Source organism: Zonotrichia leucophrys, chromosome 1 (assembly GCF_028769735.1).
Source record: "Zonotrichia leucophrys gambelii isolate GWCS_2022_RI chromosome 1, RI_Zleu_2.0, whole genome shotgun sequence".
In the NCBI taxonomy this organism is placed as follows: Eukaryota; Metazoa; Chordata; class Aves; order Passeriformes; family Passerellidae; genus Zonotrichia; species Zonotrichia leucophrys.
The window spans coordinates 40,175,374-40,199,711 of NC_088169.1; the positions used below are offsets into that span (position 1 = coordinate 40,175,374).

Below are 24,338 nucleotides of genomic sequence, written 5' to 3' on the forward strand. Positions count from 1 at the left end.
CACATAAGTCCATATAGCAAGAAACTAAGCTATGCTATACAGTCTCCAGATGATACTTCACTCACTACATCATGCTCTGTCCAAATTATCCTTTGCTTTCATCCAACCTCATTTCAGTACCAAATACCAATCCCATTACAAACAGCTTTTACTGCAGGACAGGTGGGGAGACAGAACTTAGCAGAGGGAAGCAAATTATTCTTCCAGGCATTTCAACAGATTAAACTTATTCAAAATGAACATTCATTGATCAAAAACACTTCAAAAAGAACATTTCTTTGTTTTATTTTGCAGAGTAAACAGGAAAAAAGGAATAGACAGTGTTAATCAGGTGAAGGTGGCTATTAAACAAGCCAATTAACAAAACTGGCTAGGTGTCTGACAGGCTGTTATTTCAGTAATTTCTAATTTACAAGAACAAGGGTGCTTTCCAGTAAAGCCAGATTTTGAAAAAAATCCAGTGGGTTAAAAAATGTAGTCAAGATCACATACATAGTTCACTGAGATAACAAAACCATGTCTCAAAGGAAGCAACAAATTTCTAAACCAGTATCAATGACTCTAGGACAGAACTGCATTTTTCCTCATACCTAAACTGCCTTTTTTTTCCTCTTCCTGAGATGACCTGGTCTGCCAACCCAATAGAAATTCAGAAGATTACCTCCAATTGATGTAACACTGTGCACAAGACAGGCGCACACACACAGCTGGGCATGTCATTTTTAAGGATAAACAATAAAATAATATGAAGCTGAGGTCACTCTTGATTACTGACTTCTCACAGGTTTCCAGAAATACTTGCTTTTCGGTATACAAATTCATTTCAGCACCACAACTGATATAATTTCTTAAAATATCATTATATAGTATATACATAATATAATCCCTCCTACTTCTTATGCTATTTATTGTATTTTGAACTCAGAGTGGAAACAGTTTGAGAAGGAGTAGGGAACTTTGATAAAGAGTTTGTCCAGCAAACTCCATCTACAGAAAACCAAAACAAAATCAAAACCTCCCTCTCTTGTCAGCAGAATGAAAAACATTCAGCTATCACTGCTGCCTGCAGTGCCTGATATACTGCTCCTCTGCTTTTAAATGGAGAGTAGTAGAACAAAGACCACCAGCTTCCTACTCTTTTGAAGGATTCCAGGGGAGATAGACCTTAAAGAGAAGGCAGCTTTTGCAGCAGGAGGGCAGAAAACTATCAGCTCCAACCTACCTACATGAAACATACAATTTCTCAGACTTAAGAACTTGGATTGAAAAATAATCTACCAGACAACCTAGGCAGATGTGGAAAGTGTGACTCTTAAAAACCACATATGTGTTTCACATCTACTCTGTATGTGTTGGTATGCAAAACTGTAATGTATGTGGTTAAATCCCAAGCCACCTCTGACATTCCAGTTCAAATAAAGTTTTAAAACTACAAATTTATTATTCTGAGCCAATTTTAACTGTCCATCTTTATAATTCAGAGTACTAATGCACGATTTTAAGAGGTAACCACCACAGAAATCTTAGTACTCACATGAAAAGTAACTGAGTATGTGTAAGCAATTTTGACTTCTCCACTGGCCTTATTACTTATATCCATGGGCACTCCTGAGCAGTCGGGGTTGTCTGGGTGAGTATGCTTGTAACTGCAGGGAGACAAGACACACAATGAAAGCCACTTCACTGACAACATTCTTAAGAAAGAATTCATTCATCTTAGAAAAGCATACCAAGGATTCTTCCCTTCGATATAAGAATTGTACTTAATGTCTCATAAATTTCAGGACTCATAAGGAACATATCCTAAGCTCAGGAATTTCTGAAACTTGAACTTCTTAAACAAGATTTGTCTCTTCTAAAAAGAGCACAGTCTCTAAAGCAGAGTACCAAAAATGAAAGAAGCCTTAGTATTGCTATGAACTTTCAAAACATTTTAAAAGTTACACCACCAGAATTACTAACTTCTCTCAGGAAAAAATACTTTCAACTGAACCAACAATGCTACAAGCTCAGTTATACCATGAAAGACAAGATGCTAAGAAATAACACAACAGACACCAATTGTGCAAAAGCCACACAGACACCAGGACAACTGATGAGTGTAGCTGTGAAATCTTTCTATACAAATCCTGATTGTTGAACAGATCAAATCCTGCACTCCAGTCAAGCCTACAGCAAGCACTGGTGTCCTGTTCTGATACAAGACTGAATATTCCCTGGTAGAGAAATACATGCATGCATACACACACTCATCACACTCCACAAACACTTACAGGTTTTATTTCATCTTTTCTTGGTCCAAGTAGGAGAAAGTGCACCAAGGTCCATCAAATTACAAAATTACATTACACTGTCCTAACTACACTACATCAATCAACAGGAGAGGTAATCTGCAGGTCACATATCTGAAAGCATTTCTGACTAGCAGCAGGTTCCCAGATCAAAGCAAGTGTCCTGGGATGGATGACTTTTTGATGACAAGTTACTTTCAACTACTAACCTTTTTGGTTCAAGTTTAGCAGCAACTAGTCTTGCTCCCAGAGCTTCATTCTCCACAACATGGTAATAAATTTTTATGTCAACATGGTTGAAAATATAAAAGGTATCCTTTTCATGAAATTCTGACTGCAATGAAAAAAAGGTTATATTAAACAAACAAAAAATAAAGACATCACAAAGCCTTAGACAGAAGTCTGCATAACAGAATTTTAGACTGCATATCGTTTTCCTGTCAAGAAGTTCTAAAATATGAATGTGAGATACTGGAAATTATAAAGACAGTAAGTGCCTTCTTGCATTAAAAACATAAGTTAGAAAAGTTAAGGCTAAGAATGGTCTAGTAAAATTGAAAAGTAGAAAAATTAATTTAAAATATTTAATATATATGTATTTATTAATCAATTTAACTGAAGATGTCCTATTTCATTTAAGTAGCAACCTGAACAGATAACTAAGGGACAAGTTTTGTTATTAGAAGCATTTCACAAGCATTAGGTATTTTAAAACAAAGAGTCTGTTTTTCAGAAATTAAACAGAACCTCCCAAGACGATGCAAATAAATGCTCTCTGTGGCAGAACCACCTTTGAAACCAAAATTGTACAAGGATGAACAGCAAGCAGCAGCCAAGAATGCCAAATGCAAACCTCAGGTGAAGGGAAACATCACCTTGGAATTTAGTTTGCTTAAAAGATTGTTAAACTCACAAGTAATTTAACAGCTATGTCTACTGAAGTTCAGTTAGAACCTCTAAAGTGTTCTATTCCCACCCTTTCTACAGAGCAGCCCCAGTTAAAAGAATAGTTACATAAATGAAATGTTATTCTACAGTACATCAGTTATTTATTCAAAGGGTATTTTCCTTTAATTAAAAGCAAGCCTTAAAATAAGACTAAAATAATATTGCCAGATTACATATTTGATCATAAATGCATCCATTCACATGGAGACCCTGAAACCAACTCATTATGGAGGCAATTAAACAAAATTGGCAACCACAGAAATTGTTATCTGTTGGTAAGATCTATTAAATAAAACCAACCATTTTGAAAAACCCCAAAAACCTATCCCAAGTTCTCAGTGACCTTGCCATGGAAGAGGTCTGTGGTAGTCAAAGACTTCCTGGACTTTCTGTTGTATTCTTATCTCCATAATGCTTTCAGTGCACTTATCTGGATCTCTACTATATGATCTATCACAAGAGAATCTTCTTCCATCAGCTCCCAGTTTTAGGAAAAGCAAACCTTCCAAAAGTACACAGAGGTACAAACACACCTATGCAAATCTGCTTAGACGAAAACACCTCTATCCCACAAAAATGTAAGTCCAAGCCCTCAAACATTTCCATTTCTTAGGCAATGAAGGATGACCTTTACCCTCCACATGTACTGAGTATTATGCATGTTCACCCCCTGATCTTTTAGAGCTCTTCTGTACTACAAAGCGTAAGAGACAAGGTTCTTAGGCTTAGATCAGGCTTTCAATTGAGGTACTTGCAGAGACCAAAACACTCACCTATCTTTAGGCAACATGTGTTCTTAAAACAGCAAGGACTCACCATAGAAACATGACACAGGAGAAATGCTAGTCTCTAAATTAGTAAGAAGTAATATATATCAAAAAATATATAATTGCATAAACATACATTAATAACACAGGCATCTTTTGGACGGCCATCTTCTGTAATGTAACAGCCAATAGGAAAACCAGGATTACAGAACCTCTGGCCATCTTCCACATCATAACACCATGTCACAGGCATGTTGTCCACAATCCTGTAAATGACATAGTGACACTTCACCATTTTTCAAAATACACAGTGTAATGGAAACAAAACCAGATTAACATTAATCTACTTTGCTATATTCATTACTGGAATATTAACTACAAGAATAATACTACCCATGGAATTGCAATGATTGCCAATCCAAGTTCCAAATGAGTTACAAAGCATGGAGCTCTTCAACTGAAACCACTCTATTCACTGCACTGCTTCATGAAGTCCCCATGCAAAAGCAGCCCAAAGCCAAAAACTCACCCAGTCCAAATTTGTAACAGTTTAATTTATTATTTTGTCTTTAAATAATGGCCAAAATAATCAAATTTGCTGAACCAGCTAAAATTCAAGTTTAAGACAAAACAAACTTTTTTTAAAAAGCCTACATCACAAATTATTAATTCTCCAGCTTCCTCATTGCAAAATACATTTTTCATAGCACTCTTGAACTTTTTTTTTTGCTATTTAAATGAATTCCTAATCATTAACCTCATTTATAGTTACCAAAGAGTATGCAACATTTTAATTAGTTGATTTGCATTACCAAAAAATTGTAAGCCATCAAACAACTGTTTTGTAAGAACTCCCACGTCTGAGAGAGTCAGTGCCAGCTGGCTCCAACACAGACTCCCTGCTGGCCAAGGCCAAGCCCATAAGTGACCAGAGGCAACACCTCTGGGAAACAGATTAGGAAAGGGAGAAAAATCTCTTCACAACAGCATCTGCAGCTGGAGAGAGGAGTGGGAAATATGTACAACTCTGCAGACACCAAGGTCAGTGGGGAAGGAGGGGGGAGAAATGCCCCCGGCACAGAAGCAGAGATTCCCCAGCAGCCTGTGGTGCAGCCCATGGTGGGTCAGGCTGTCACCCTGCAGCCCATGGAGGAGCACAGGGCAGCACATACCTGCTTGCAGCCCATGGAGGACCCCACATCAGAGCAGGTGGCTGTGCCCTGAAGAAGGCTGTGATCCCATGGGAGACCCACACTGGAACAGACTCCTGGCAGGACCTGTGGCCCCACGGAAAGATGAGGCCACTGTATGGCAGGTTTGCCAGGACCTGTGAATCCACACCTGGAGCAGCCTCTTCTTAAAGGACTGCATCCCATGGAAGGGACCCCCACTGGAGCAGTTCCTGAAGAGCTGCAGCCCATGGGAAGGACTTGCACTGGGGAAGTTCATTAAAAATTCTTCCAATAGGAGCAACCCCACACTGGAGCAAGGGCAGTGTGTGGGAAGCCCTGATCCTGAGGAGGAAGGAGTGGTAGAGACAATTGTGATGAACTGACCACAATTCCCATTCCCTGCGCCCCTGTGCAAAGGAGGTGGTGAAAACTGCAAGTGAAGCTGAGCCTGGGAAGAAGGGAGTGGTGGTGAGAAGAAGTTTTAAGCTTTGGGTTTATTTCCCATTACCCTTCTCCCATTTGGCTGCTAATAAATTGAACAAAATTCCTCAGTTTTTCCCATAACAGTAGTTGATGAGTGATCTCTCCCTACCCTTATCTTGACCTTTTGGCTACATTTTCCCTCCCCTGTCCACTTGAGGAGAGAAGTGACAAAGCAGCTTTGGTGGGCACCTGGTGTCCAGCCAGGCTCAACCCACCACACAGCTGGACTCAATGATTTTAGAGGTCTTCTCCAACTCAATCAATTCTGTGCTTGTATATTTGAAATTTTATCTCCATAATGTATGCTAGAGAGATTACTTGCTTTTGTTAGTGTTTTCATCTCCTAATCAAAACAAGGCAACATTAACATATTGCAAGTAAGTTTGGTTTGGATAAAAGCTTTCCTTTGCATCTATGCAGCAAAGACATCCTGAGCTGCCTTCAAGCAGCAGCAGCAATGCCAGAGCAAACTGGTAGTTTAAGAAGCAAATCATTTTTCACAACTAATCTTCAAATTTAAAATGACTTGAAGAGATTATACATGTGGAGCAAATATGCTATTCAACAGTGTTCTTATATGTCTCTCAAGAACATCTGGTGATGAACATTGTCAGCCAAGATATCAGTATAGCTGTTGAGTCCAATTCAGTATGTCAATTCCTAATCTTATTAAGTGGCTTTTGAAACCTTAGAAGTATTTTGCACCATCTGTGTTCCCCAGGAATTTCATGATAAATTGAAGCTGGATAATCACCCTCTACTGAATCCTCACTTATGCTACCTTGTTCATCCCTGTACAACATACCTCTGTACCATACTCCTGGAGCATGTATCATTAATCACAAAATCCAGCCACAGCCACATTGTGAAGCTGTGGCTAAGGAGGACTAACAGACATAACCAAGGATTTTTCACTGGTCCCTAAGTTTTAGGGCAGTGGGCAGGAAAAAAAAATATAGTAAAAATGCAATTAAAAGAATTAAGAAATAACCTAAATTTCAAGGGAAGTTTTCACACTGAAAAACAGAATTATATCTTACTTAAACATCTACTTGAATACACTAAGTATATTTTTTAAACAATTTAATCTACAGGGAAAAAAAAAAACCAAAACAGTCTGAAGTACTTTTTTGTATGATTAATTTTACACAGTTCTGTTTCAGCTTCTATCAGCTTAAGTTATGGGCTTTTCTAAAAAATATTAACTTCTTTCAAGCTTTGTAGTCTTAGGAAGCTGTTTTTAAGTTACACACCAAAACATACACAACCTTTTATAGCTGAGTCTTTCATGCCAGACTCACATGCATGACTGAAATTCAAAGTGGTGCAAATATTACAAACATATGCATATTTAAGAGGAATACAATCAAGTCCAGCATGTTTGAAGCTCCACTTGTTTTAGCATTAGGCATATACACTTCAAATCCTTGCAAAAGTAGCTGTACATTTCAGAGTTTCTTTATGGCCTCCTTGTCCACCTACCTGAACACATGACTCTTGCCTCTGAACCCTGTGGACATAACCTATCAAATTCCTACTACACTCATTTTCAAGAGGCTCCCAGAACATTTACATCAGTGAACACAGTTTATCCCCACAAAGGGATATCCCGTATCAGTTCTTGAGAGCAGTAGAAAATGCACTTGTTGCCTTTCCAGCTGTTTCAAAATTGAAGGAATGCAATGTAACATTACAGAAAAACAGTTAATGACAGTGGCAACATTCAACCTGCATTTTTACTAAAATACCCAAAAAGTTTCAATCCAAATAGATGAAGACCAACACACTTGTTCCCATAAAGCAGGAGGCCCATATTTGGAATTAGAGCATACCTATGAGTGACATCAATGAATGATGCTCATGCATTCCTTGCTAAGACATGCCTCAGGTACTCATGCCCAAGTTGTTCCTTCTATTCTTGCACCTGAAAGCTGCTGTTGGCAGAGCCTGCCAACACATCAAGCACTAAATAAACACTGATAACATGGCTGGGACATTTCCAGTGCCAAGACTGAGCCTGCTGATAAACATTTCACAGCTCTTGGATGTGGGTGCAGTGTTGGGAAATTGAATATCTGCCTGAGATTCAGCACACTCATTCAGCCTTGCCCCACCCTTAATGCCCATCTGACAAGGATTCAATGTCAGAGCTCAAACAGAGCTCCAAGGTCAATCAGATGGTTACAGAGAGGCCCAGAGAACAGGAAGGGACCAAGCCTTTATGCATTCCTCAAAATTATTTAATTAATTAGCTTTCATTGGCCACCTTTCCCTTCCACATCCATAGAAGAGAAACAAACATTGCATAAAAGAACTGTTGATCCTGTCTCCTGGACACAGCAATTCAAGGTGAGCGCAAGGGCTCTCAAGGAAAACAAATATATAATAGCAAAAGAATAAAGGTCCTGTAAAATTTTTCTCAAGCTAAGGCAGGACTAACTTCCACGTTTACAGGTGAAAAAAGCAGCAGTATCTTACAGTAAGCACAAAGCTTTGTGTTTAGAAACAGATTCATTTCCACTGCTCCTAATGCCTATCCTTCAAGTGAAGGAATTCTTTGTTATGAAGACGACCAGCAATATAAGATTTTATGCAAAAGCAGAAGGGGAAGAAATTAGGTGCACATATCTATTGTTCCATCTATTAACTTGCAAATACAAAAGTATAAACTAAATTATCACCAACATACTACATTAACCAATCTATGAATTTTAGACTTACCAACTTACCAGTGATGTTGATAATTCAGTAGCATACTTTTTTTCAAAAAGTCTAATTTCTGTTTTTCTTCTGGCTTTGTGGTATCATATGTTTTTGTACAAACAGTTTTACAGGTCTCCTTCTTGTTGAACGTGAACTAAGAAAAGTGAAAGACTCATGAGCAAAAAGGTTGTAACAAACTGTCTTATTTCAGTACATAACAATTTACCCCAAACATTTCATTGCCTATACTATTATAATGAAAACACCTAACAAATTACTGAGACTAGGTACATCAACCCTCCAGAGGAGGTTTTTATACTGGTGTGTGCTCTAAACCCCTCCTGTGCTCACTGTAGGAGGCCTCCAGCAAGAGCTCCTTGTTTCTGACTAGCACACATTTTCTGCCATGATTTACCAGATAAGTGATCTGACCTCTCAGCAGCCATGCTGGCACAGGCAGCTTCAACTGGAAGCTTTCTCTCCAACTACCTCTGTAGAAGAGCATGTGAGAGCTTCAGTCAGCAGGACAGACCAGCAAGCTAACACCATTTATAATTCTTCCACTTTATGGCTGCAATATTTTCAGATCTGGTTCTAAGAAGCAGGAGTGCTGAGCAGCAATAATCAGGTTTTGTCAGATCCCAAAGAGAGAAGATAACCTGCACAGCACTTCAGGCTACAGCCCCACAATGCAGAGCACACAGTTACAATTAGATTAAACTGACAGATTTTTATCGTGTGGAATTTCAGATGCTGAAGCTTTCTCAGATAAAGCCTCTGTGAAAATCATCTTCAAGATTCTGATCTCCTTTGGTTACATTTGAATGCACACATTACTGTCAGGGAACCAACCCTGTAAGGAGATGGTTCTATCCTCTCCCCAAACAAGACTTGGCCAAGGTTTTCAGATGGACGCTTCTTTCCTTCTGCTTGACAAAAGTCAAACCTGAATTAGAGAAAAGATACAAAAATGAATAAAATATTCTCAGCTGCAAATAATGTTCCCAAATCAACATGTTCATCACAAGTGAAGGAGCTATACAGCTTTCCCTGTAGACAACAGTTTCTTCATTTAACCTGTGAAGTGTGAAAATCACTATCCTGGTTTGAGAATAAACCAGATGAAACAGAACCAACATTGAAGTCTCCTCATCAGCTATCTCAGAACAGTGTAGCATAAGTTTCTTTGAGTAATTAGAAGTTTCCTATTTGAACAGGGATTTTAGACAAGAATTAAATCTTCATCTAGAGTTTAATAATGACTCTCAGAAAAAAAGCATGCAGGCCAGATTCCAGAATTTGAGGGAAAATAAAAATAAAAAAGACAGAGACAGCTCCCTTACAACAAACACTATTAAACGGTTATTACAGTTTTATTCAGCAACACATTTAATAGCACATCCTCCACATTTTTCTCATCTATTTTTAAATATATCACATTAATGTTCTTTAAAGTGTAGACATAACTGATGCTTAAGCTCTTCAATATTAACAGTCAAAATACTATTTATAGCAAAAACTTTACATAGTTGTACCAGGCACTGATACATTTCGTGCACTCCTATGGATGCGTACAAAGAAAACGTTTAACACCTCATTAAGATAATCGATGGGATGTTGGCACCTCATTACCACTTTAACTCATCTGGCAGCGGCTACTAAAGACAGAGGTAATACTTTGATCTACAGTGACAACTGATGCAGTAAAGTATCATATATTTATACACACATATTTTAACCTTAAGTTACACTACAATAGCGATTCAACCTGCATGAGAGCCTATAAATCCATGCACTGAAGTTATGAGCAGAAAACTGAGACAAAGGAAGGAATGTAGGCATCCATCTGCTCACTGAAAATTCTGTATTTGTAAACTTATGTTAGCAAAATAAATAGCCATGCCTCAGTGGCACACTGCTGTAAGAAGAAGTACATAATACTATAAGGTAAATGAAATCCATCTTTTTGGAAGAACTGACAATTCAAATGGCACAAATGGTACCATATACTTACGCAGTGTATTCGTAGGGGAGCACAGACTCCACTGAGTCAAGCCTGTTCACAAACAGCTCGATTCCAGACTGAAAGAGCAGAGATAATCAGCAGTTAGATTTAAAGCACTCCTTCAATTCCCATGGATATACAAAAATAGGTTTGTTAGAATAAGGTTAAGGAAAGCTGAAAATGTAAGATTTGTGTAATGGTACATCTTGATGTGTAATGCACTGTATCTGCTAGGAGCACAAGTAAGGCACTATCTCACCATCACAAAAGCAGTGACCACATGACAAAACCACTTAAAGGCTAACATAACCATTCCAATTACAAGATAGCAGGAAATCATGCACAAAAATAATATCATTAGCACAGCTGCCAGTGTTTGAGTTTAATGTACCAAGTCAAGTCATATTAGTTATCATCACAACTTTTGTGTAATAGAAGTCTTAAAAGAACATGAAGGAAAGTGCAGATGAGACCAGTACTTCTCCCTGTAATTAAGGATGCTCCACAATTTTATATGTGTAGTAACTATAAACTGAACTATGATCATTTAAACAATGCATTCAGACTGATATATTTTAAGTTTAAACAGAATCTCTTTTCAATGAGAAGGCAAGGATACCCACATTTACCCTCCTATAGAAGTTTTTCACTGACTCTATCAATTTGAGTAAGAACCTGAAATTCAGTTTACTGTGGTTTCAGACTAGTTTAATCAATATACATTAATTACAGATGGGCTACTCCACTTCTGTTGAAAGGGAAAGGACTCTCACTCTTATCTCTTAGTCTCAAAATCCCTTCCCTTATTCTAGTCTTGCAGTTCCAATAAAATTCAAATGTTTGCCATACACTGCTTTTGGCAGTTATCTGCTTGCACAGTAAACCAATCTAATGGACTTAAACAGCAAAAGACTTAAACAAAAAAATTCTGAAAAGCAGCTCTTAGTATCACAGCAGGCTGTCCTCACTTCAGCTGGGACAGAATTTTCTTTTTTCTTAGTAGCTGGCACATTGCTGTGTTTTGTATTCAATGAGTGAATTATGTGATAACACACTCAAGTTTTACTTGTGGCTAGGTAGTGCTTACCCTGAGTCAAGGACTTCTCAGTTTCCCATGCTCTGCCAGCACAGAGGTGCACAAAAAGCTGGAAGGGAACACAGCCAGGAGAAGCTGACCTGAACTGGCCAAGGGGCCACTCCGTACCACGGAATGCCACACTCACAATACAAACTGGGAGAGTTGGCTGGAAGGGGATGATCACTGCTCTGAGATGGGCTGGGCATCCATCAGTGGGTGGTGACCAATTGTATTGTGCAACTTGTTTTGCCTGCATTTCATGCCCCCCTCTCTCTCTCTCTCCCCCTCCTTTTAATTAAAATTATTATTATTTTTTCTATCACTAGTAGTATGAGTATGTATTTTTTTTCAATTAAAATGTTCTTACTTCAACCCACAAGTTACTTTTCCCCCCATTTCTCCTCACCATCTCACTGGGGTCAGCAGGAAACACACAGCTGTGTGGTTCTTAGTTGCCAGCTAGGGTTAAACCACAACACAAACTGAGCTGCCTTACTGTGTAATCAGACAAAAGCTGAAGGGCAAAACAAAGGTGAATGCCCTCAAGAGCAAACCCTCTTCCTTTCAACAGCAAGCCATCTATTTTCTTACCAACAGAAGAGCATTCCTCCCTATCAAAATTCACTCAAGTTTAGCCAAACCAAGAAATTCTGGAGGAAAAGAAAAGCCAGAAATGTTCACATGTATCTGTAGCTCAGATACTTCAGTTGGGTACTGTGTTTTACTGATAACTCAGCTGTCCATGTGCAAGTCAGGATGCAGTCCTGGGAGACACAGAAGTTCTGTGAGCTGTTAGCATGACCCACTAAATGAAAACACACCTCCAGGCTCAGCTTTCCCCTGCCCTAAGCCATGCAGACTGCCACTCACCTCTGGGGACTCTATGCTTGCCATAACTCTGTAAGTCACTTCAACTCCCAAACACAACAGGAAACTAGACTGGCAAAAAGTTGGATAGTTTCCCTGCCATGTTAAGCTCAAAAGCACAACAAGTAACACAGCTGAGTCAATGCAGAGGACAGGAACACATTGCCCAGGGGAAGGCAGCAATGAAATCTCTCACTCTCAGCAGCAGCAGCAGGGAATTAGACTGCCTCAGCTGGCCACAGAACCGTGGCCTTAAATTAGCTACTTTCATCAGAGAAGATTTACTGAATGCTGCAATTTTTCCTAAGAATTATATGCATTACTGCAGATCAGCACATTTGATAAACCATTTCCATACAACACCAAACCCTTTTTGGAGCAATCAGGTTTTTTTAAAACTGAGTAAGGATTCTTAATCTTTAAGCAAGAATTACTATTTCAGTCTGCATAGATCCCATTCCATTTCTGATGATTTTCTTACCAAAACCAGAAGAAGCAGCCAAACTGAGCTTGCCCAAGCAGATTGGCAGGAAACTTGGAGAAAGGGGGAAAGCCACAGGTCTCACTGCTCTTAGCTACATGCCCTGCAAACAACATCTCATCCCAGCTCACCAACACAGGACAGGAGATAACAGGGATCATAACAGACAAATAGTAGGTACTGACATCTGGATCGAAATCCTCAGGCAGAGGAAAATGCACTGAGGTTGCAATTAACAGTGATAACTGCAAGAAACCTGTCCAAGGAAGCTTCATTTTATCCACTTACATAAATATGATACAGCAATAATGCAATCATATATTGTTTCTCTTTACAAGGAACCAGAGTACATTCAGCTGCAGACTACATGGAGAGAATGAGATGTGAAGAGTGCTTTAGACTTCTCCATATGCCTATGTCTAATGTGGAAATTGCAGAAAGAATTTTTGCACTACTGCAGCTGTTGAGGTGCTCAGCTGCCTGCTGGTGGAACTTTTAAATTACCCAAGTACCTCATGTCACATTTATTAAATGATAAAATCTCAGGAGAAGACAAACATTTTGTATGTGCTTTATGAGGAATAAAAATGCAGAGATATCTGAGAAAGATTACCCCGTAAGTGTCTCAGATTGGTTACAAAATATAGTAGGCCATGATGTCCACCTGACTTAAAAAAAATAAATCTGCCTTCTACAAGCTTAAGACAGGAATAATCCAAACATTGCCATGTTTTTCAGGGATGTTGTGAAAAAACACAAACTGCAGCTTGAAAGCTTAAGCCTGTATTTGAAAAAACCCCATTCCTTAAGAGGGTGGTGCAGCACTCTAACAGGTCACCCAGGGAGGAGATGGCTACTCCGTGCTTGGATGTTTCCAAAGCCTGCCTTAACAAAGGTAGAGCTGAGTTGATCTAACGTTGACAAGAGTGGTGCTTTCTGCCCTCTCATGCTCCATAGTCATGAGGCTGCAGTATGTGACCTGCTGAGGTCACTTCCAAACACCATTTCTGTGGTCCTGTAAAAGAATGTCCACAGGACATTTTACTACTACAACTGAACAGCCTTCATTGTGTGCTTGGCTTATTCCCAGCTCAGCTGATTCAGGACAGCAGAAGGATAAAGTCAGCACATGGTATTTACCAAAAGCATACAGTTTTAAGCAAGCTCTTATTCTGAAGAATTATGAACCAGTGTTTCATGCAAGGCAGAAGCTGAGAGCTCAGAAAGTGCAAGAGAGCCGCTTTCTACAGTATAAGACCATGGATCGTAAAACTGATTAGTCTTGAACTTTCTCATTCAAGTATTAAAGCACAGTCTGCTGTAACTTACATCACAGCAGCAGGAAACAACTTCAAAAGGTGCCCCAAAGGAGCAAAGATGATTTTTCATCAGAGGAGATTTGCATTAATGCTCCCCCACCAATATCCTTACAAATGAGTTACTTGGTTATGCAAACTTTGCTTGTCCCTTCTGCAGACATGAAGGTAAGTTTAAGCTTCACTTGACACTCCAGGCCCTGGCAGCCCCTACACTTCAGGTTCCTGCAGCCAGGAAGACAGAGCAAGGAAAGTGTTACGGGATGTTTACTCTGCTATCTGCTCCAGTCACCAGCTGCTCGCTCCTGCCAACAATCACACACACACCCCTCCGCATGACCTGTCACTGCCATCCTTACTTGCTGCAGCTTCCTGCAGGGATTCGAAAGGACCCAAGCGATAACAGACCAGAGCTTCCTACTTTGCTACTTGCCCGACGTGGCCGTAAGTCACAGGATGAGCCGACAGCTCTCTCCTTCCCTCGCAGGGATCGTGGTCCCTTCCCAGCAGGCCGGAGCTGAGCCAGGCAAGCACCTCTCCATTCCCGTGGCTCATCAATTTCCGTTTCAAGGAGCAATGGTCATAAACTAAATTACAAGAAGTTTCACCTCCATACGAAGAGGAACTTCTTTACGCTGAGGGTGACAAAGCAATTGAACAGGCTGCCCAGAGGGTCACGGAGTCTCCCCCTCTGGAGACATTCACACGCGTTCCTGTGTCACCTACTCCCGGCGACCCTGCCTTGGCAGGGGGGTTGGACCGAGTGTCTCCAGAGGTCCCTTCCAACCCTAACAATCCTGTGAGCAACTTGAGCACAGCGGGAACGGAACCACGCTCGGAGCCCCGGCAGCCACAGCCCCGGTACGGCACGGCCAGGCGGCTCCAGACCCTCCGGACAAACTCCACTACGCAGCCCCGCGGCAGGGGGACAACACCCAGGCCGCGCCGCGCCCGGGCGGCCTCGGGGGCCTCCCATCAGCGCCCCCCGGGCTCACCTTGCACTCGGGCTTCTCCTTGCCGGCCTCGCAGAAGTTGACGGGCGCCAGGCCCGGCAGGTAGAAGGCGGCGGCGGGCGCGGTGGCCGCCGCCAGCGCGGCAGCGATGAGGAGAAGCGGCCGCAGAGCCATGTCCGGCCGGGGGAGCGCGGGGCGGGGACCGGCGGGGCCGGGGTCGCTGGGCGGCAGCGGGGCCGCGGCTCCGTCTCTCACCCCCCGCGCGCGCCCTGACGCGGCAGCGCCGCTTCCGGCTCCCCCCTCGCGCGCGCGCGCGACACGTCGTCACCCGCCGCGCGCGGGGCCGCCAGACCGAGCGCCGAGGGGGGGGGGGGGGGGGCGGGGCCGGCGCGCGCGTTCGCTTCCGGGGTGTCTCGCGCCCCCGTTGCCACGGTAGCGCGGCCCCGCCCGCCCCGAGCGGCTCGCGCGGCGGGGGGGCAGGAATGCGTGAGGGGAGCCCGGCGAGCGGGCGGGGCGGTGAGCTTGCCCTGCTCCTCACGTGTGGGCTCCTCCGTACGAGAGAGACCGGAGCTCCTGGAGTGGGTCCAGCGCGGGGTGAGACAAAGATGATCCAGGAGCTGGAACATCTCCCCTCTTACCAGGACAGGCTGAAAGGGCTGGGCCTGCTCAGCCTCGGGAGGAGACGGCTGGGACTGGAGCTCATCCATGTTTATCAGTGTCGAAAGGAGGGTGCCCAAGGATGGAGCCAGGCCGTGCTCGGTCGTGCCGAGCAATACAACGAGAGAAATCGGGCAGAGACCGGTGCACGGGAGGTTCCACCTGAATGTGAGGATGAACTTCTGTACTGTCCGAGTGACCGAGTACTGGAACAGCCTGCCCGGAGAGGCTGCGGAGTCTCCCTCACTGGAGATACCCGAGAACTGCCCGGACACAATCCTGTGTCGTGTGCTCTGGGATGACCCTGCCTGAGCAGGGAGGTTGGACCAGATTTCCCACTGTGGTCCCTTGCAACCTGTCCCATTCAGCGATTGTGTACATGTCCACAGGTGATAGACAGGAATGGTGCCCAGCTGCCATTTGGGACCCCCGCACCTGGGCAGTCAATCCCAGCAAAGCCTGGATCCACTGATCCCAGTCAGGCTGCACTGCCTTCATGCCTGTCCTGCAGTCCTTGCTTTTTTAAAAATACATTTTGTCTTTTTAAAAATAAATTTTGTCTTCTAAAAAATAAATTATCATTTTAAAAAAATAAATTTTGTTTGTTTTTTTATTTTTTGTGTTTTTTCTTAATTCTCAAGGTTTTCACTGGGAAGAGGGTCCTGCCATACCCAGCCCCTGTTACCAGCACCCTTGAATTCCCAATCATTTTCCGTTCAAGGGTTCTTAAGTGAGGAAGGGGTTATTAGAATATAAAGTTAATTTCAAATCACTGAAACAAAACAGGGGCTTCTTCTAGATGCAGCAGAATATGGTTGTTATTGGCAAGGAGGGGGGTGAGGCTATTTTAACAAAAATATGAAAAATTGTATGCAAAATACAATCTCTTCAAAACAGAAAATCCAGTCTTTATTCCTCACTTCTCCTCCCATGGGCTCTTGTGGGGAATTATTGACTGACACAGCTAGGCAGGGAGCAATCACCCCTGAAGGCTGAGTGGCCTCCAGACTCAGGTGTCCTGTGACCATGGCATGACACTGCCCATACCAGACTCAGAGCAAACAACATCCCTGCCTGGGTTTGGTCTTTTTAATTCTCATGGGTCTTGGGTTTTTTGATTCTCATGGGTGGACAACTCTTCATGGTTTTCAAACCGAATTCTTGGGGTGAGGCATACTGCTGGCTGAGTGGAGCTGGGGAAGAGGGGCAGACAGACAGACAGACAGACAGACAGGTGTTAGCTGTGGTGGCTGTCCATTGCAGCTGAGCATTCAGAACAATCTCTGTCCTCATTCTCTCCACATCATCTATGGCTGCTGTCATATAGCACTGGTAAAAATCTACTGGAAAAAATCCCCTCCAAAAAAACCCCACCCTATAAGAGAGGCAGACATAAAAAGTCTGTTTTGATAATGTAGGAGAGGACATTGCTCAGATTATCATTTTATCTTTCCCTACTTCCTAAAGGATTCCATCCGTTTGGGTTTGTGCAACTTCAGAAACTCCAAACAACACCCTCTCATGAAAAACTATTTTTGTAAATGCTGCAGAATTTTCACTAATTGCCTTGGTTTTAATAATAATAGGTTGCCTCACAACACCTTTTATTTAATTTCTGCTGTTCATGCTCAGGGGTCACACCTGTTGATCACACAGTCCTGCAGTAGCCAAAGTGTCTAGGGCAGGGTGAAGCTTCAGGTGGGTCAATTCACACAGCATCTGACCAGATGCAGGATTGAGCATCTAAGCACCTAGATCACCGAACATAGTCCTTAGGCAAGGTTATTTTAATAAATGTGTATGAATTTTCAACATTACACAAACCATTCTTCAAGTCTGAGATGAATGCATGGTAATTGATAGCATATACATTAGATATTTTTGAACTCTCCCTATATTTAAAATATAAGCTGTTCATCTACCTTTCTCATTCCAATTCCTACTTGTCTCATCCTGCAGGTATCCTAAGAGCACAATTATAAGATCAAGCCTTATGACAAGCACAGCTGGAGAAGAAATCCCAGTTGCCTCTTTTTATTTAAAATTACTCATGGTTAGGATAATCAGGTTGTAAATGACCCAAGTTCAGTTGCTTTTCTGCCACAAGGGAGTTCAAATGTATCTCCCATTTCCCAGGTTAATATTCCAAGCAAATTACTTTTGTGGGCCTAATTCCATTCCTTTGCATGAGAGAATATTTAAAAGCCTTTGCCCATCTAACCCTCCTCTTCCTTGAGAACGCTCCAGAAGCTGCGCCAGGAGTAGGAGTTGCGGTGTGTGCATCGATGCTTTGTGAGCTGCTTCAGTCTCCCCCCTTGCTCTGCCTTCGTGACTGCAAAACCTGCTGACTCAGAGCTATTTTAAGGAGTGCTCTGCCAGTCAGTCCAGACAGCATTTCTGTGCATGTGGAGCCATATGCTATGCTCCTCACTGCTCTGCAAAGGTGATGGGGGAAAACTGTTTGTAGGCTGTGTTATTTTGGAGCAGTTATAACCATGGGTTACAATGCCAGGAATGGTCATGGTCCTTGAGATCCAGTTTGAAACTGGGCAAAACCCATCCTCTCTAATTTAATGAGAAATTCAGTGGGAACTTGCTTGAAAATTTCTCTTCTTGAATTTCCCTGCTACGAGTCTTATAGCCATAGGTTACAGTTCAGGGGGCGTGGTTTTAGTACTGGCAGAACAAGTATCACAGGTTTTATCATCAGAAATTTCAAGGTTATGCAAGACTGTGAAATAAAATGCAGGAAAAAATACTGTGACACTAATGAACCAACATAAGCCAATGTAAAAGGACATTCTGTGTTTTTTCCTGATAAATTATTGTCATAAGAAAATACAAAGCTAAGAATATAGAGTAGTTGGAAACTTCTGAGGAAGTGTCACTCCTGGAAAAGTGCTACCCCTTCTTTTTATCAGAAAGTGTTGTGAATAACTTTTGCTATTCTTGTGGTGGTTCTCACATTTTGCTTCTCGTGTCTGGGCTCCAAGGGGTGCCTTCTTCATCTGAGGATTCACAGTTCCCACAGTTCATCTCTTCATTTCAGAAACAAAGTCCCAAAATTCACTCTTATCCTATAGCTCAGTGTCTAATGCCTTCTCCTAGAGTATTCCCTGCTTTGCCTGAGTGCCTTAGCAGCCCAGCTGTGGGGCTGTCCCACTTGCTGTGGAACAGACAAATAATCCTTGCTCTGGCAGATAAAAGCACACAGTTGTTTTTCCCACTACAGGTTACAGTTCTGTTCCAATTTTAGTACCAGAAGAATAAAATAATGCTCTGTTGCATAAATTTCAGGGTGCTAACTGGATACAACTAATGTCCATTTTGCTGCTAATTGTCATTTCAACTTTTTTAAAAATATAAACAATCTATTTGCAGTCTGGAATCTGAAGCAACTAAAATATAGAGCTTTGTAAATAAGTGCATTCTTTTTCTCTCCTGAGGCAACCAGCACTAACAATGACAAATTTCATATTTGTTGTTCATATTTGGGGGGAAATGCCCTGCTGTTAAGTAGCTCCTACACGGGTGGGTTGGCCTTATTTTTCTATAAAATGAGAAGTAAAGGTGAAGACTTCATCAGGGCTTGGTGGCACCCAAGGTGTGCCTCTCCTTCAGGCCCAAGCAGAGGCACAGTCTCAATGGGAAAATGTGTCCTTTCATACAGAAGCCACATCATTACCTAAGTAAACAAGGCAGTGTTCTGAGTAGTCACAAGGTGTGTAGAAACTCATCTGGTTGTGCCATTGCTGATTTTGTTTAGTTTTTAATGACTTGCAAGTCTGGTTCCCTGGCACTTTTTTTTTTTTTTTTTTAATCTTTGTTCATGCATTAGATTCAGCACTTCCTGTGATTTTATGACCAACTTCAGATTAATATTTAACATAAATCCTTTCCAGCTTTTGGTATGCTGTGGAGGCCTATGTCCTTTTTTCCTTTGGTAAAAGGGAAAGGCACTAGAAACATGCAATCATTCCAGTGCCTGACTTTCCAAGTTAAAAAGATAAGGGACTGATTGAATAAAATAGGCAAAGAAGGGCTCTTTCAGGTAAAAACAGCTAATGAGTTACATCTAAAAAGAAAATGCTGAGACAATTACAGTATATTTAAAGCTAAATTCAGCTTTTAATATACTGTATTTGCCTGAATTTAATATTCAGCAATTGCCTGAACAATGGGGCAGAGCCTTTGGAGAAATGAGTGTGCCAGGAGGGCCGTGGTGATGCCTTGCAGCAAGCACAATCCAGACTCTCCCGGGAGGGAGAGGGGACACGTGGCAAGAGCAGCCTGTACACTCTGGGCCTTGGGAGCAGCCACATTTATGACTTGTTTCAGCTGTTGCTGTTGGTAAGGTTTCTCTGAGGTCCCTGGTGAGTTTTAAACCGGCACAAAAGGAAGTGTGGGAAGATTGCTGCCTGCCTGGCTCGCATCTCCCAGGCTCCAGGCTCGTCTGGACCAGGTCTGGTTCAGGCTGCACCAATTAGTGTGTAAAAATATAATGCTGTTAACATCAGCACGAATTACAGAGACTGCAAAGAAACAAACTCTTATACCCTTGATATGTTTGTGGATAAAACAAAGGGAAATGCTTTCTTTTTATAGCTCTGTGACCCCCAAATCAGTTGAGCTGGTTAGCTGTTCAGCAGTGAGAATGGTCAAGTAATAGTTTTACTGTCAGCTTAAATGTACAGGCTTATTTAAGTTTTCAAGCTTAAATCACTCTTAGTAGTCACTGATTTCTATCAACTGGGAAAAGAAGAATCTGCTGTCGATTTTTTTTTTTCTCCAAGAGACTGCTCAGGATCTTTGACAAGAGTTAGACTAGATCTTTTGGGGAAAAATCGTTTTAAAAAAGTGTTATAATCTGTTTCTAGCTCATAAATGGGAACACACAGAGACCATTTGCTTATTTGCAGTTAACCTGTGGTCACATTTCTGAAGTGTTCTGTCCTTGCCCTGTACCCTTCCATGGAATGACAATAATCACACTTGTAATCAGCCATTGATAAAGGTTTTTACGAAGGCCAGTTCCTGGTGGTAAATTTTGCACTTCAGATTGTGAGAAGCCTTTTGGAACAGCACAGTAAAGGCTTCAGAGCTGATGTGAGATGCACCTACTGGAAATCTAGACATGAAGGCATTGAGGCAGTTAAATCCTTCTGAGACTCCTATTTTCCCACTAATTTCAATTGAGAATTATGTTCCAAATTAGGAGCTGGGTATTCAAGTACATTGAGTTTGCACTGTGCTCCTTAGGTCTTAATTTCAGTCCTCGAATTTTGTAAATGGTATGATGGGTATTTATAGAAAGAATATTTGTAGCAATGATTTTCCCCCACCAGTGCTGCAGGAATTGCTTTGCCACATGTCTGGCACTGCCTGGTATTCAAGTCTCTAACAAGGACTGTATAGCACTGTTTAGAAAAGGAGTTTCTCAATAATCCCTTCTGTTCCGGGAATTTTATGCCCTGAAGTATGAGAAAGGTGATCTGTTGGAACTTTTAAGCTTGCTTTATCCATGTGATCTAAGTAAAACTATGACTGTTCTCCTGAAAGACTTAAGCTATTTTACATTTTAAAATATTCTCATCTTGGGCATGAAATAGTGTCATTACCTTGTTAAATACATGATGAATTACATATGAAAAGTTTGCTTCTTTATTTGTTTTTTCCAAATCTGGAGATTCTGAGTTTCATCCCCTGCTTCTAGTATTGAAAAAAGGGGTAGATGGCAGAGCCCAGTTTCCCTACTTTGCATCACCACAATTCTCATATGACTGCTCCTTACACTAACCTGTCTTGGGAAAAACATCAGCCCTGGTATTTGTCAGGCTCTGAGGAACATTCCTATTAAAAAAAAATAATCCTGAACTGACTAGAATTGCTCGTTAATACACCAGATTTTCAAATAGTAAAGGAAGCAGGACTTGGGGCAAAGCAATGCTGGCGAGACAGTGAGAGTGATATCCCCTGGGATCAAACCTGTGTTGCATGGAAACCAGCAGCTAAAATGATGTATAGATTGTCTTAAATGACATCGGGCATCAGGCTGGTACCCTACAGAGATGTTACAGAAGCATCTCTGAGTTGATTTTGTCCTGTCAGGCAGTTGCAGTGGTGACAGCTCTGTGGGACTGTTGTACTGGGTAAAGGTGTGGGTGGGACTGCAAACATCCTCCCGAGGACCCCCCTGGTAGGAAGGTGGCCTGAGCAGTCCCGTGCCTGGGCCACGTAAAAAACTGGGCCAAGTTTTCCACATTTGGAGCACTTAGCTGGGCTCAGCCCCTGCCTGCAAACACTGGGCTACGTGGCTGATTCCTGCCTCTCCCACTGGGGTCAGAGCAAGTGGTGCATGGCAGGAGACAACTGAAAGGGTCAGGAAACAAGCAGCTATCGACTGGTGACTTGTGCTGGGAGGCAGCAGGCGAGTAACCTTGCTCCATTTTATGGTAGTGCTTCACCTGCAAGTGCCCGCTGTGAGTGAAATTGCCTGGGCTGGTGCTGTCCTTTATCAATTTCACTCTCAGCAGGCTCTGCAGGTGAAGCATTTCATTGTAGGAGTCAGACTCTGCTTTCTCCTTGACAGCCTGAAATAGAAAGTGGAGAAAGGGAAAAAGTAATAAGTGGAGAAAAGCAAGACAGAACCACAAAAAGCAGGATGGATGTTAAATGGTAATGGTAATGCAGCGCAACTAGCCCTTTAAATTGGGGAGAATTTGACACTGAAAAGAGTTTTGCTTAGCTCTTGTAAGCTTGGCACTTAGAAGTAAAAGAAGTGAAAGGACATTGCAATTAGAAGTGAAAAATTACCGTGAATAATATTATGTTTAAAATACCACATAAGATGATGTGGGTAGAACTAAAAGATAATTTTCTTGATCATCAGCCCAGCAGAGAATTTTTGTGGCTGTTTCTGGGAGAAATCCAGACAAAAATTCTTTTTTCTTCTTTTTGTGAATTCTGCATTCCAGATTTATATGCCTTTCTTTTTGTGGATTTTGTTCAGGTTTTTTTGTTGCCCTTTCTTAAGACAATGTCTGTGACTTGCAGCATTGCCGGTTTCCTGATGCCACTTTCCTTGGCTTCAGAGAAAAATTCAGCATCCAGGATGAGAACTGCAAAATCAGTATCTGCATCTGAACATCTGACTGCCTGTTACTGGGGAAAGAAGTGCATTGGTTCAAGGACAAGGATGCAAACACAACTTTGAAGTTCCCAGTCTCATCTCTTTCCAGTCAGTTACATCCCAGGGCTTACTGGGAGTGGGGGACAGCACAGAGCCAAAGCATTGGAGCTGGTCCTGGTTCCTAGTGGAACTGCTAGCATAGAGATGAGGGGTCTGATTGCAGAGCCACAACCATCCTTCTTTAACTGCAGTGAGCTTATACCTTCAACCAGATCCCTGTGTGCAGCAGGGAACGTGGGAAACGTGATGCCTGTATTTCCTGTAGGAGTTCCACAGCACTGGAAACTCTGTCCTAGATATGTGTTCAGGAGGCAATTACAATGTCTAGCCCATCCCTGAAGTTTTGTGGATAAAGAGCAGCTTTTTGCTGCAGTGACATGAGACGTGTGCAGCTTTACCTAGTGACTTGTGGTTTGCTGCTGGTTAATGTGGGAGAACTGGATGAGTGGCTGCTGCTGCTGAGGAAGGTGTTCTGAGTGGAAAAGATCACAAATCAGCAGAGCTCTTGAGTTTCAGGAGAGGAGAGAGCAGAAGCAGTGGACTAATGAACTTAAACCAGAAGACTTCAACCCACTCAAAGAATTGGTAAATGCAGTCTTGTGGAAAGGAATTTTAATGGGAAAGGGAGCCCTGGAGAACTCTCAGCTCCTAAAAGAGGCGCTGAAGATGGGATGAGAAACCACTCTGATGCAGGAGGCTCCCAGCAGGAACGGGGAGAGGCCAGTGTGACCATCAAGGAAGATGGCCAGACAGTCAAAAAGATGCTATAAAAGGTGGCTTGCAGGCAGGCAGTACAAGAAAGGTTTCTGGTGCTGTCCCATAAAACACTCTGATGGGTAAACTGAGGGCATGTGGTCTTCATTAAACTACTGCACAGTGGGGCAAAAAGGAGGGAAGGGATCAGCCAAGTATGTGGAAGATGGAGGAGGAAGAAAGGTGTGGAGAGAGAAAGTGGCACTAAATGGGGGAACTTTGTTTCCTCTAAGACTAACAAAATAATGTCCAGACAAAAACTTAGCACAATATTACAGATCTACTGTTGTAGTTTCATGCAAATGCCTTTGCCTTCTTAGCAATGGTGTGTGACTGTAAACAGAACGGGATTTGCTGGATCAGTCAACACAAACCTGCCCTAAGCAGACAAAAATATTAAGATCCTTTGCATGAAGATTTTTGTTTTCCCAAGTGAGGGAGAAAAACAAGCAAACCTACTGCAACTCTTCCCATAATTAATTCCCTTTTATATTTTAGAGGGTGGGGTCTCTAAGCACCCAAATTTGAATTATTAGAAACAACCAAGAGATGCATTTTCCTACTGGGTAGACTGCAAGAGGTGGTTTTGCCAGCTCCCACACACAAACTGGTTTAATAAATTTATGTGGCCTCATTTGCAAATAAACTTCTTTCTTAGGTGCCCTCATTACCCTT

At 42.1% G+C, this 24,338-nt stretch overlaps 1 protein-coding gene across 1 annotated transcript in view; it reads right to left on the minus strand.

The window, feature by feature from the left end:
* Positions 1–15,415, minus strand: part of TM9SF2 (transmembrane 9 superfamily member 2) — a 28,552-nt gene extending 13,137 nt beyond the window's left edge. Inside the window, exons 1-7 of the mRNA XM_064712268.1 lie at positions 15,107–15,415; positions 10,379–10,446; positions 9,217–9,310; positions 8,391–8,518; positions 4,143–4,272; positions 2,501–2,625; positions 1,535–1,646 (exon numbers count right to left, since the gene is read on the minus strand). Of these exons, the coding sequence (XP_064568338.1) occupies positions 1,535–1,646; positions 2,501–2,625; positions 4,143–4,272; positions 8,391–8,518; positions 9,217–9,310; positions 10,379–10,446; positions 15,107–15,238 (789 nt within the window). The 5' untranslated portion in view covers positions 15,239–15,415. The remainder of the gene's footprint in view (positions 1–1,534; positions 1,647–2,500; positions 2,626–4,142; positions 4,273–8,390; positions 8,519–9,216; positions 9,311–10,378; positions 10,447–15,106) is intronic.
* Positions 15,416–24,338: the final 8,923 nt, after the last annotated feature.